General features: G+C 55.6%; 1 protein-coding gene across 2 annotated transcripts in view; it reads right to left on the bottom strand.

The window, feature by feature from the left end:
• EPHB2 (EPH receptor B2) overlaps positions 1-12,011 on the bottom strand; it is a 106,395-nt gene that overhangs the window by 27,204 nt on the left and 67,180 nt on the right. For both annotated transcript variants that reach the window (XM_012722660.1, XM_012722661.1), the window contains exons 3-4: positions 11,356-11,511; positions 9,716-10,051 (exon numbers count right to left, since the gene is read on the bottom strand). In XM_012722660.1, coding sequence (XP_012578114.1) covers positions 9,716-10,051; positions 11,356-11,511 — 492 coding nt within the window. The remainder of the gene's footprint in view (positions 1-9,715; positions 10,052-11,355; positions 11,512-12,011) is intronic.

Here is a 12,011-nt window from a genome sequence, read left to right as displayed (position 1 = left end):
CCGGCCTGGGGCTGGAGGCCACCTCCGCCCAGCTCTGCTGACTCACCTCTCCCACCGCCACCGGCCCGCCCCAGCTCCAGGCGCTCAGCTGTTGGAGAAGGCAGATCTCACTCGGCTATGGGGGTCTGGGCCTGGTGGGCTTAGCTGGCAGGCTTGGGTTACAGGCAGCTAACCCGGCTCTGATCCCATAAGCCCCGTAACCCTGGGCGTGGCAAGGAGGCGGCATTTGCTGGGAAGATGATCAAGGCGGGCCAGAGGGGGCCAGAGGGGGCCAAGCCGGGCTGGCCTTTCTCCTGGAATCCAGGGGGATTAACAGCAGAGAAAAGGGAACAGCTGGATGTTCCCCCATCCCTCCTGCCGCCTGCCGCCCACCCCAGGGTGTCAGGTTTCCCTGTAAGTTGGTCTTCAGGGAATTCTGGTATTTTCAATTACCAGTTGGGCACGCAGGCAGGGGCTGGGGTCAGTGGTGCCCCGTGACCCCTGCAAGGAGATGGAGCTCCAGGGAACAAGCACAAAAGAGGTTTATGGCCAAAAGGGGAAGGGGGAGGCCAGCAGGGCAGGCCTGCTTGGCTAGAGCAGGTGGTCAGCGGCCCTGCTGCCCCCGGTGGCCCCTCGGGAAGTGTCCAGTCCTTTCCTTAGCGATGGGGGCAAAGAGCCTTCTGTCTGTGCCCTCCATTTCCCCCTAAGGGCTTGACGGGGTTGAACTCAGGGCTCTTGCTCTTGAAGGGTCTTCTGGTATGAGGCAGGAAGTCAGGAGGCCCGAGACCCTGGCTCCTGAAAGGGTGTGGATTTGGGTGTCAGCTTCGCCCCCACAGCCAGAGCTCCGAGGAAGGAAGGACATGCCTACTTGGAGCAGTCGCCCCTCGGCCAGACAGACTGGCAGGAGCTTCAAGGGAGCGGGGAGGGTTGCTGGGCATTGGGAAGTCTGACACCCCAGCCAAGCCCCAGGCTCTATCTCCTGCTGCCTCCCGTGTCTCCCCTCCTGGTGACAGCCCCCTCCCCCTCTGTGGCTCTCCACTGCACCAGACTAAAGCCCTCCTGACTTGCAATGCAGCCGCTGCCCAGAGCTCCCGAGAAGCACCGGTGCTGGTGCCTTTCTGCTCCTGTCACACTGAGGTCAACCCTTCCTGAGGACTTCAGCCCCATGCTGCTAGTCTCTGCCTGGAAACCTGGCTCCCGCAGGCCTTCCGTGGCCAGCTTCTCATCCGGGTCTCAGCAAACTGCTGCCTCCTCAGAGGGCCTCCCTGACCAGCCCTCCCCTCTGTTCACGTGAACCCCATGCTCTCTTCCCTTTACAGTGTTAACACTATCTGCAGGAGGGGAGATGGCTCTCTTGTTCAGTCTTTCATCACTAGTGCTTCGAACAGTGTGTGGCTCAGCATAGGTGATCAGCACTTGTTGGAAGGAGGGGGGAAGGAGGGAGGAGAGCTCCTTACCGCTTTTTGTTTTTTTAAAGATTTGTTTTTAAATTTATGTATACAGAACTGGGGTGCAGGGGCAGTGAGAGGCTTCACCAGAGACAGAATGGGGAGCAGAACAGGCAGATCGCCTGAAATATACTGCTGAGGGGAGCAGCAGGTGAGACAGGAGATGTGTGCTGTGCCATGTGGGTCACTTCCAGGGCAGGGATTTGAACTCGCACTGAGGCAGCTGCAGCTAGCATGCAGTGCTGCGTTTAACCCGCTGCACCACCAGGGAGGACCCCCTTACCTCTTCTACCCCATTTAAGAAGCTGGGTGAGGCCTCTGGCCTTGGGGGCTGGATCTGGAGCAGAGGCCTCCGGCAGTAGCCAGGGGAGGCAGCATAGATTGCTGAGAATCATCCTTCCCTCTCCCTCAGAACCCACGCTGTGCTAGGCTGCTAGGAACACGGGCCTGGTCCGCACGCCAGCCTGCAGTACTGTGACAATTGTCTGTTACAACGAGCGTGTTCTCCGGCGCCCGCGGTGGGGACGCTTCAGCTGTGACAGGAAGCAGAATTTCCAGCTGACAACAGGGTAGCTGTTTTGAGCATTCTTCTCTTAACTGCAGTGATGCAGTTCACGCTCAATGACCCAACTGTAGTGCTGGGTGACTCAATCAACCATAACTCTCATAACAGAATTTCTACCAATAAAGCACTTCCAGAAGACGGTCTTGTTTCTTTCGGGTAGGTCCAAGCCTCTCTGACAGTAGTGTGGACAGGAAAAAGGAAAAGCTGAGAACTGGCGCAAGGCTGGTGCCACAAAGCTGAAGCAGAGACCGACAGCTCTGCCCGTGAGCCGCTGCGAGCTCATTCAGTCAGGCCCTGAGATGTCCTGCGGGGAGAACCCCGGTTGACCTGCTTTGCCTAGGCAGCTTTTTCATTTGGCCTTAGAACCCCTTTTCATATCTTTGTTATTAATGTCTTTTGGAACTAGCTAGTGATCTGTGGAACATAAGCAGTTTGGGAAAAAACATCAAAAACTACCTCCGTCCAGGAATACTATTATTTTCCCCTTGAACCTAAGAAAAGCTCCTCTCTGGTGTGGCAGTCACCTGCTCACCTGCTCACTTATTCTTCATGCAGCATAGGATTAGCAGCCCCTACTGCGTGCCGCACAGTCAGGTGGCATTAGGGACAGAAATTTCTACTTCACAGATGTGGGAACTAAGGGTCAGGTCAAGTGTCTCGCCCAGGGGGCATCAGCTCATGGTGACAGGGACGGGGCTGGGCCCATGCCTCTGCCTGACACTAAGCCAGGGTTAGTTTTTCTCCTGGTTACCTGGTCCTGTCCACAAGCAGACGTGAGCAGGCTGAGGCCAGTCCCTGCACTTGGTGCTGTGGACACAGCCCATCACCCACCTCCCATCTCACCTGTGGTTGCCTGAGGGTCCAGTCCTCCCCCTGCACCTGAACTAGCAAGGTAGCAAGAGACTGGGCCTTGAATCAGGTGGCCCAGGAGACCTACTTCACCCCCCTGTGCCTCAGTTTCCCCCCTACAGAATGGGGACCATGGTGAGGATGTTGGGGGGCTAAGTGAAGGCCTGAATGTAAAGCACTGGGATAACACTTGGCCTAGGGGTCAGGGGCCATGCTCATGTGGAGCTATCTGGGCTGCTCAGGTTCTCAGTAAGCAGGGAAGCACTGAGCAAAGGCTCTTGAGTGGTGGCGGTGATGGGACTCAGCTCCCAGCTTGCTTGTGACCTCAGTAAGATCCCCCTTTCTGAGCTCAGGTTCCTCACCTGACTTCCAACATATCCTTCCTTTCATTCTTAAATTAATAAAATCCCGGGTCTTAGCTAGCACCGGTGCCCAAATAAAATACATTTTCCCTAAACTGCCTGGTAGTTAGTGGCCAGGTAACAATGAGCTTGCCAGTGAGATTTAAGTGGAAGTCTTATGTGGGACTTCTAAGAAGTCTCCTTTAAAAAGAGGGGCCCAACACTTTGTACTCTCCTTCTTCCCTACTCCTGCCCAGGATATGGGTGTGATAGTTGGAGCTCTTGCAGCTATTTTGGCCCATGAGGAAGTAGCTATGTTCCATGGAACCCAGATCTCTGCTGATTCCATGGATTTGCCTTAACTCCTATCTTCTGACATCTTTTACAGAGAAGAAAAATAACCCTATCTTTTGTTTAAACCACTCTAATAAACTGATTTTGTATTGTCTCCTTGTATCTATATCCGTTGTCCTATAACTTGTATAGTCCCCCCCCATAACTGGGCTTGGTCATGTGACTCGCATCGACCAATGGGATATCAACAAACAAGATGTAAGCTGCAGCTTGAAAAACTGCTTGTTTGCTCTGACCGGGAGCCCCCTGTCTAGCCAGCAGCAGTCAGTTCCAAATACACAACAAAGCCCTGACAAGATCCAAAGAGCTGCTGAGTGGCCAGAGGAGATGGACCTCAAAAGTATGAACGCTCCCCGCCAGGACCAGAGTAACAGTCCAGCCGACCCAGAGACTTGGCATGCGAGATAAGTACTTCGTAACTGATACGAGGCTGGCAATGTCTACCTGCTCTGCAGAATTCTTGGGAGGATCAAAGAGGAAGTGTGCGCAGAGGGTTCCACCCAGGGAGAACGTGCCCTCTCACTCTCTCTGTTTCCCCAGACATGGGCCTCCCTGGGGGCTCTCTAGGCCCATCTCTCTGATCCCGACCCCAGGGAGAAGAGCAGGTGAGTACATGCTCACGTCTGAGCCATTGTGTGCCCACCCCACGGGAGGGCGGAGGATCAGAGGAGAACATGGCTGGCAGAAAGGGCTTTGGGAAGTTGAAAGTCTTTCACGAGAAAGTCACATGGAAGTGGTGCCGTGGACAGAGGCTGTGACAGCTGGTGGATGCCGGCTGTACAATCTTAGAACATCTCTGGGCCTCAGTTTTCTGTTCTATAAAAGAAAGCGTTTGCACTGGGTGAACTCCAAGGCCCCTGCCAGTGCTGACATGTTTTCATGTAATGTAGGTTACCTTCTGGAATAGGCAGAATAATGGGCCCCAAAGATGTCCGGGTCCTTATCCCCGGAATCTGTGAATATGTTACCTTCCATGGCAAGGGACTTTGCAGATGTGATTAAGGTTTTGGCCCTTGAGATGGGGAGATTATCCCGGATTATCCAGGTAGGCCCAATCTAATCACTTGAATCCTTAAAAGAGGGGAGCCATTCCCAGCTGGGAGTCAGAGAACAGAGAGCAGTGTGAGGAGGATGCCAACTGCTCGATGCAGCTTCTGAGATGCAGGTGGGCAGGTGCAGGAACCAGAGAGAGGCCTCTGGGAGCCGAGGGCAGCTCCCCTTGACCATCAGCAAGGAAACCAGCTCTCTTACACCACGTGGCAGTGAATTCTGCTGACGCCCCAATGAGCAAAGAAACAGACAGTCCCAGGTTATCAGAAGTGACGCAGCCTGCTGACACTTTGATGAGACCCAAATGAGACTTCCAACCATTTAACTAGCTGTAAGAGAACTGTATGTCAATTGTAGTTGTCAAGGTATTTTGTTGCAGCGGCAATAAGAAACTAATACGTTTTCAGATTTCATTTTAAGTCTGGCTGCCATGTATTTTCTTCCTCCGTGTCTTTGTCCATAGGATGGCTCATTGGGAACCCCCAGGTAAAGCTGGAATGACTGGGAAGTGCCACAGAAGGCAGGTCTCCTAGAGAGCCTGGTCACACAGTGTGGCCAGGCCCCTGCTGGATGAGGGCCAGTTGTGCCAGACCTGGTTTGACACAGAGCTGCCTTTTCCCCATATGATCCCCTAGGACATGATGATGGGGGAAACTTCCTAACTGGTCAGTCTGCTGTTCAGTATGGGTGGCCCAAAGCTGAGCCCACCCACCAGGCTAGTTTGGGGTGGGGGGGGAGGGGGAAGAGGCCCAGGAGCACAGTCTGCAGGCGCCTTCTCTGCAGAAGGCAGGGGCTTGACCAATACTGGGACGAGAATGCAGCGATGTAATTATGCAGGCTCCCTGGCGACCATGGGCAACTCGCTTGACTTACTGCCTCATTTCTTTACCTAAAGACAGAAGTCTACTAGGAACTACCTCCCAGCATTGCTGTAAAACTTCATTATCACCGATACAAGTGGGTGTCTGGCACAGAGTAAGCACTTGATGAGTGTGAGCCATTATGATGATTAGGGTGACTATAGAACCATCTCTGACCCAGGTCGCCTCTGAAGTTGCTTGAGAACATGAGCTGAAGCTCACAGGGTCCCACCAGGAGGGGTTGGTGGTAGCCATGCGGAAGGTGCAATAGGATGCAGGCGAAGGGACGTGTCCAGGGCTGGTGCCGTGGGGCGTGATTCTGAAGTCCAGATGCTTTACCTGCCCCTGGCCAGCACCTCTAGGACCTTCGGGGTGTGCAGATGGGGCCTTGCTTGGGGTGGAAGAGTGGCTGGCACCAGCCTCAGAAGAGCCGCATGCCACTGGAAGTCTGGTTAAAAACTGGGTCTGCACGGCTGTCGCTGCCATGTTATCCGGGTCTCTGAGCCTCTCCTCTGTGACTGGCCTTCTCTGGGGGTGTCCGTTTGTGTTTGACCTCTCCCTATTGGAGCCCTGTCTTCTCATCCTTGAGATGGGACTACGGAGCCCAGGGCTGCCTCCTTCCTCTGGGGCCCCAGGGAGGACGCGTGAGCGTGGGCGGAAAGGCATTCTGGAACAGCAGGGTGTGGCTTGAAAGTGCCCCTGACAGCTTTATGAAGTCAGAGAACAGCTCTGGCCCTGGTGAATGCCAGGAGGCTGAGCAAGGCCCAGGCACTTGCCCCAAGGAAATGCTTTTTCCTTTTAAGGCAAGATATTTACATATTGAATTTTAGGGTCTGGTTAAAAAAGACCACTGCGAGCATTTGTGACCTTGTTTTCTAGCCTTATCGTACTTGTCCACTCTCCATGCTTCTCTGAGGCCTTTCGCAAATGCTCACCATGGCGGGCCCCTGTCACGGGGAAACCATGGTGAGAGAGAGCAGAGCCAGTGGGTGCTGAGGGTGGTGCTGGGGGAGACAGGCAGGGAGGAAATGGTCAACAACACAAGGCCCTGGGAACTGGGCACCATGGTGCTGGGTGCCTGTGAACAAGTCTGAGCTAAGGTCTGAGAAAGAGCAGGCTGGAAAAGCACTCCAGGAGCGGGAACAGCATGTGCAGAGGAACCCGGGCTTAGGAGGAATAGAAAGGGGAGCTCTCCTCCACCCTGTTGCCTCACCTTCCTCTCTTGGATACCTACATGACTCCACCTGAAATGCCTCCTCTTCCAGAAGGCCCTTCCTGACATTTCCTTCTCCCACACATCAGGGGCAGGATTCCCCTTACTGTCCCAACTCCTCTGTCCATGTCTCGCCTTCCCAATGGGCCATAGGCCCTCTGAAACTATGTCTCCTCCAGTGTAGGCCTGGAGTCAGTCCTGGACTTAAATCTGAGTCAAGGCCACTAAGTACTAGGACTTTGAGACTACCTCTCTGGGCCGTATCCTCATCTGGCACAGGGGGGTGTGGTGGGGATGTTGTGGTATGGCTGCATAGCCCGGGGCTGGGCTCTGGGCAGCTATGACAGCACCAGGCTTGCCAAGTGACTTAGAACAAAGAAGGGGCGGATTTGATCCAGAAATCCTTTGAGGGCTTGAATGGGCTTAGAGAAACTTAGACAGGGCTTTCCCAATTTGTCTGATGGTTAGAGACACTCAAGCTACTTGTTGGGAATGCAGGTTCCCAGGCCCCATTCCTCGGGTCTCATTCAGCAGATCTAGGGCAGGGACCAGCAGCCCGTGTTGTGATGCTCAGTAGGGGAAACTGAGGCACAGAGGAAGCATGCGATTTTCAAGAGTGACCAGTTATCCTGGTTCCTCTCTTAACAGCATCATGTACCCGCGCCCTTTCCCAAGTAACTCTGCAGGGCCATTCTCTGTGGACAGCTGCCCACTAGCAGAAGCACAGCATGTGTTTGTGTGGCTAGAGTTGGCCACAAGGCCCCACCGCTCACCACAAGAGAAACAAGCCTAGTAGATCAGAGAGCGAGGCAGCATGCAGAACAAGCTGAACCCACCCCATATTCTGGAGTCCTGCCCAGTGCTGAGAGCTTGGTGCTGAAATGCTAAGCCCTGGCTGACCCACACAGACTAGGAAGTGAGGCAGGACTGTGTGCTGCTGTGTGGGGCCAATTTGTTATGCAGCATTATCCTAGCAACAGGGCAAATGAAGGGCAAATGGATGGCAAAGCCGGATTCACACTCAGGTCCCTGCTCCTCGCCAGTGCTGGTTGCTCTCTGCTTTCTGTCTTTTGATTCTGAGGGCCCCCTCTGACACCCTCCTCTCTGGAAGCTTCCATTCTACTCCACCTCTGTTCACTGGCAACTTCCAGCTCCAGGCAGCGGGGGTCCATCCTGGCTGCTCTGCACACCAGCCCCAGAGTTCCCTAAAAGATGCACAGGGGACCCCTCCTGCAGTCAGGGAAAGGGCCCCAGGGGTCTCAGGGAATTTCCCACTTCTCCCAGCAGAAGGAGCTTCCTCTCTTCCACCCCGGTTGGAAACCTGGGCTCCGACCTAGAGCTCTGTCAGGCCGGAGAGACTCACAGCTGGGGCTTGGTAATCTGTTAGGTGTCTTTGCCAGCAGCCGCTGGCTTCTGAGGGTCCCCTCGATGGCCCGCCCCGAGTCAGCGCCGTCCGGACCCCACTCTGAGCGGCTGTAAGGCTTCTGTGCCCTGGGGGAGCTGCAGTGCAAGCTCACACATGCCTGCCTGGTCGCGGTGACGCCACAGATATTCGCAAACAAAACCACAGAGGGAGGCAGCCGCTCAGACTCTGGCCCGTGCTCAAATGAGCGCCACCCTCAGGTTCACACACACGCACGCGCACGTACGCACACGGAAATAGGACACGCGCAACCGTCACATGCAGCCGCATACCACGGTCACCTGAACACGCACAGCACACGCACATACTCACACCAGGAGCCCCACCACACAGGGACACGTCCTGGACGTGGCCAAGTGCCACATATTAGACCACGCCGATTCCTACCCTGCCCAGCTTTGTGACTCCACGTCTCTGAGTGTCGTCTGTGGGACACGGACGCCTCCTCCTCCAGGAGCCAGGTGGCTGTTTGTCCCCTCCTCCATGTCCTGTTCACGCCCTTCCTTCTTCTCAAATTTTCTTTCTTTCACTCCTGTTAGATTCCACCGGCCCGGGCAAATCCCACCTCCAGGAAGCCTTCCTGGGCCTCCTCTCTTGGCCCCCTGAGGACTACATGGGTCCCACCGAGCACCAGAAGAGAAGCTGGGCAGCTCGCTTGTATTCTCTCCTGGACCTTGGCTCCCAAGGCCGCTCTTCGACAGGGTCCCAGATGGTGCTTACGCAGGGGCGTGGCTAGGTTGTTGAAGGAAGAACTGACCCACAACACCAACCACAGAGCGTTCAGTCCAGAGTACTGTAAAGTGCAAGTCCTTCGGGTGCGAGGGGAGATGGGGAAATATCTCCTGGCCTGGAGGCATGGAGGTCTCAGGTGATGCTGAGGACGTAAGTCTCGGTGGGTCACGGGGCCAGAAGCCAAAGCGAGTTGACAGAAGAGTCAACGGGGGTAGAGACGCGGCCACGTTGTCTGGCAACGCTTGTTATTTGCCATGAAGGGGAGCAGGGAGGGGCGGGAGGGCTCTGGGGTCACAAAAGGCTGCAGCAGGTGAGCTTGGGAGGAGAGTTCTGCTGGAGATAGACAGAGTGAGGCAGGTACTCATGGACACGCAGGATGTGTGTGCGAGAAGGTGTAAGCTGGGGTGACCTCTCCCGGCCAGTGGGACCTGCAGAGTGATGGGGGCATTTCCCCCTCTCTCGCCGCCTGGAGCCTCCTGTCCCTTGCTCCTCCTGCATCCACAAGGGCCTGTGGCTCAGCCCTGACCCTAGGACAAGGACCACGGAGGGTGGCCCCTGGATCTCCAAGTGTGCCTGTGGGTCCCCAGCACGGGCTCGTGCACGTGCGTGAGACTGTATTTTTCCGTGTTCTCAAAGCCATGGAACCCTGGACCTTTCTGTCACCGTGGCTTCACTTTACCTCAAAAATACACGCTTAACATAAATGACAGCAATTATTACAAATACCACTACAATGGAGAGGTAGCACTTAACTCTCCCAGGTGGCTGGATCACATGAACAGCCTTTGAAGAGAGGAAATGCACCACAGATGGGAGGGAGTGTCTAATGAGGGCTGGCAGGGGCCCCATTTGGCACAGCATGGGGGGGCACTCCCTCCCGGCCTGCATTTGAAGCGCTTACCTGCTTGGTTGGTGGTGATGTTCACAGAGGCGAACTGAGGCGAGAAGGGGCTCTGGTCGGTGACGCCGTTCACGGCCTGGATCTCGAAGGTGTACTGGGTGTGGGCCAGCAGGTCGCTGATGTAAATGCGGGGCTCCGTCAGGCCCAGCTGGCGGGGTGCGTACTGCACGTTGTCCCCACAGCGGGTGCAGGCCCCCCGGCCGGAGCCACAGCTCTTGCAGATGATGTTATAAACCAGGTCCTCGCGGCCCCCCGAGTCCCGGGGCGGGGTCCACTCTAGCATGAGCGAGGTCTCGTTGACGCTGGAGATCACTGCCTGGGGGGCGGAGGGGATGGCTGGGGGACGGGGGAGAAGTGTGGGTCAGTGGGGGCTGTGGGTACATTTCCCAAGGCCGCGCTGCGCCCACTGCCCTGGCTCCAGCCTGGGCTTCCTCTCTACTCACCTCAGTGGTTTCTAGGCTGTAACTCATCCTGCTTGACACCCCCTAGATCCCAGCCGCCTCCGCGTGACTAGGAATGCTCTTTTGGTGTTGAGGATGATGCCCACCCTATAACAATTTCCCCTTCTGTGTAACTGAGCCCGGTTTTATTCGGGGTGACCAGATGTCTGGCCGCCAAGCCTACATTCCCCAGGCTCCTGTGAATAAGGGCTGGCCATTGGCACAGAGCAAAGTTGTTAGCTAGGACTTTTTCTTAAAGGAAGAGAGAAAGGGCCCCTCTGTGGTGCAGGGGTTTAGTCTCAGCACTGTCAAGCTATCACCAGCCACTGCAGCATCCCCGGCCAGAGAGCTGACTCACAAGGTGCAGCAGACCTCTCCTGTCTTGCCTACTGCTCCCCTCACCAATGTAATTCAGTAGGTCTTCCTGTCCTGCTCCCCACTCTGTCTCTGGTGAATCCTCTCACCCTCTATACCTGTGGGTTCTTATGTGCATAAATAAATAAATATTTTAAAAAAGGGAAGGTAGATGTCTCTTTGTTCCTGTCCTTTCTGCTGCCTACGATGTATGTGATGGCTGGGACTTCTGCAGCCATGTTGGACTATGAAGTGAGCTGAAGGATAGAGATCATAGGCTGCAGAAGGCAGAGCCAGGTCCCAGAGAATGTCCTGGATTGACGCGACCACCCCCGGACAGCCTGTCCTCAGGCATCTTTAACATGAGAGAATACATCTTACTGGCCTAAGCCACTGGGCCAGCTCTCTGCTATCTGCAGCTGAATGCCGTTCCTGTCTGATATGGGGGCTGTACAGTGCCCTTTCTCGGAGAACCTTGGCCTTGATGCAGGCAGCTGCTGCCAGGTTAGAACACTGCCAGGCACCACATGCGTTGGTTCTTCTGATGCTGAGCCTCCCAGCCTCCCCTCCTTTGTGAACCAAGACCTTGACTTTATCCTCCATATGACTTAACAGAAGGGGGTAGGATGCCAGATGCCAGCTCTGTGGTCTCTGCATGCTGGCAACGTGACCACCCCGAGACGGCTCTTTGCCAGTGGGTTTTCTATCCCCCTCCCACCAGGAAACTGGCTGCACCTCGCTGGGGAAAGGCTGGCAGTGGCCGGACAGTTGCCCAATCTTTGCTCTGGGTTTTCCTGTGGATTCTGCACTCAGCCGGGCATGGCCCTCCCAGGGTCCCAAACGTACTTGTGCAGGGCATGTCCAGGGGGTCCAGGTCTGCTCTGTAGTAGCCATTGCGGCAGACACAGTTGGTGGCCCCTTCTGAAGTGGTCCGGCTGTTGATGGGACAGTGGGTGCAGGCCTCATCCCCTTGGTTAGCCTTGAAGGTTCCAGATGGACAACCTGGGAGAAAAGATGAGGGAAACCAGGTAAGGACTCAGAAGGCCACAGGCATGGAAAGACCATGCAGGCCACGTAAGGCCACACAGTGTCGTCAGGGACCACGTGACCTCAGGAGGGGCCCTCGTCTCACGGAGGAGTCACACAGCACCCTTGCTGGGGATCCCCCTCTCCTAAGTCCCATGGAGTCTCTGGGCTCCACTGAGGAGACCCCAGCCATGCACAAAAAGCTCCAGAATGACCAGCCTCCCCCACCTGCCGGAGCTGCTGCTGACTCAGCCTGCAGTACCGAGGACAGCCTGAGGGGGGTAGCGTTGGCACTCGAGGCATTTAGCAACCCGGGTTCTCCCAGTGGCTTTGGCCTTCCTGCTCATGATTTTGTCTAAGCCCTGCAGCTCAGCGCTTAGTTTTCAGCCTTCTCCAGCCTCAGCGACCTTGGTGCTGACATGGAGTTCAGAGTACTTGCCTCCCCTACCATCATTGTTCATTCTGAGGGCCCAGGC

Source organism: Condylura cristata, unplaced genomic scaffold (genome assembly GCF_000260355.1).
Source record: "Condylura cristata isolate star-nosed mole 26May11 unplaced genomic scaffold, ConCri1.0 scaffold00008, whole genome shotgun sequence".
NCBI lineage: Eukaryota > Metazoa > Chordata > Mammalia > Eulipotyphla > Talpidae > Condylura > Condylura cristata.
This window is presented reverse-complemented; position numbering and strand designations above follow the sequence as displayed.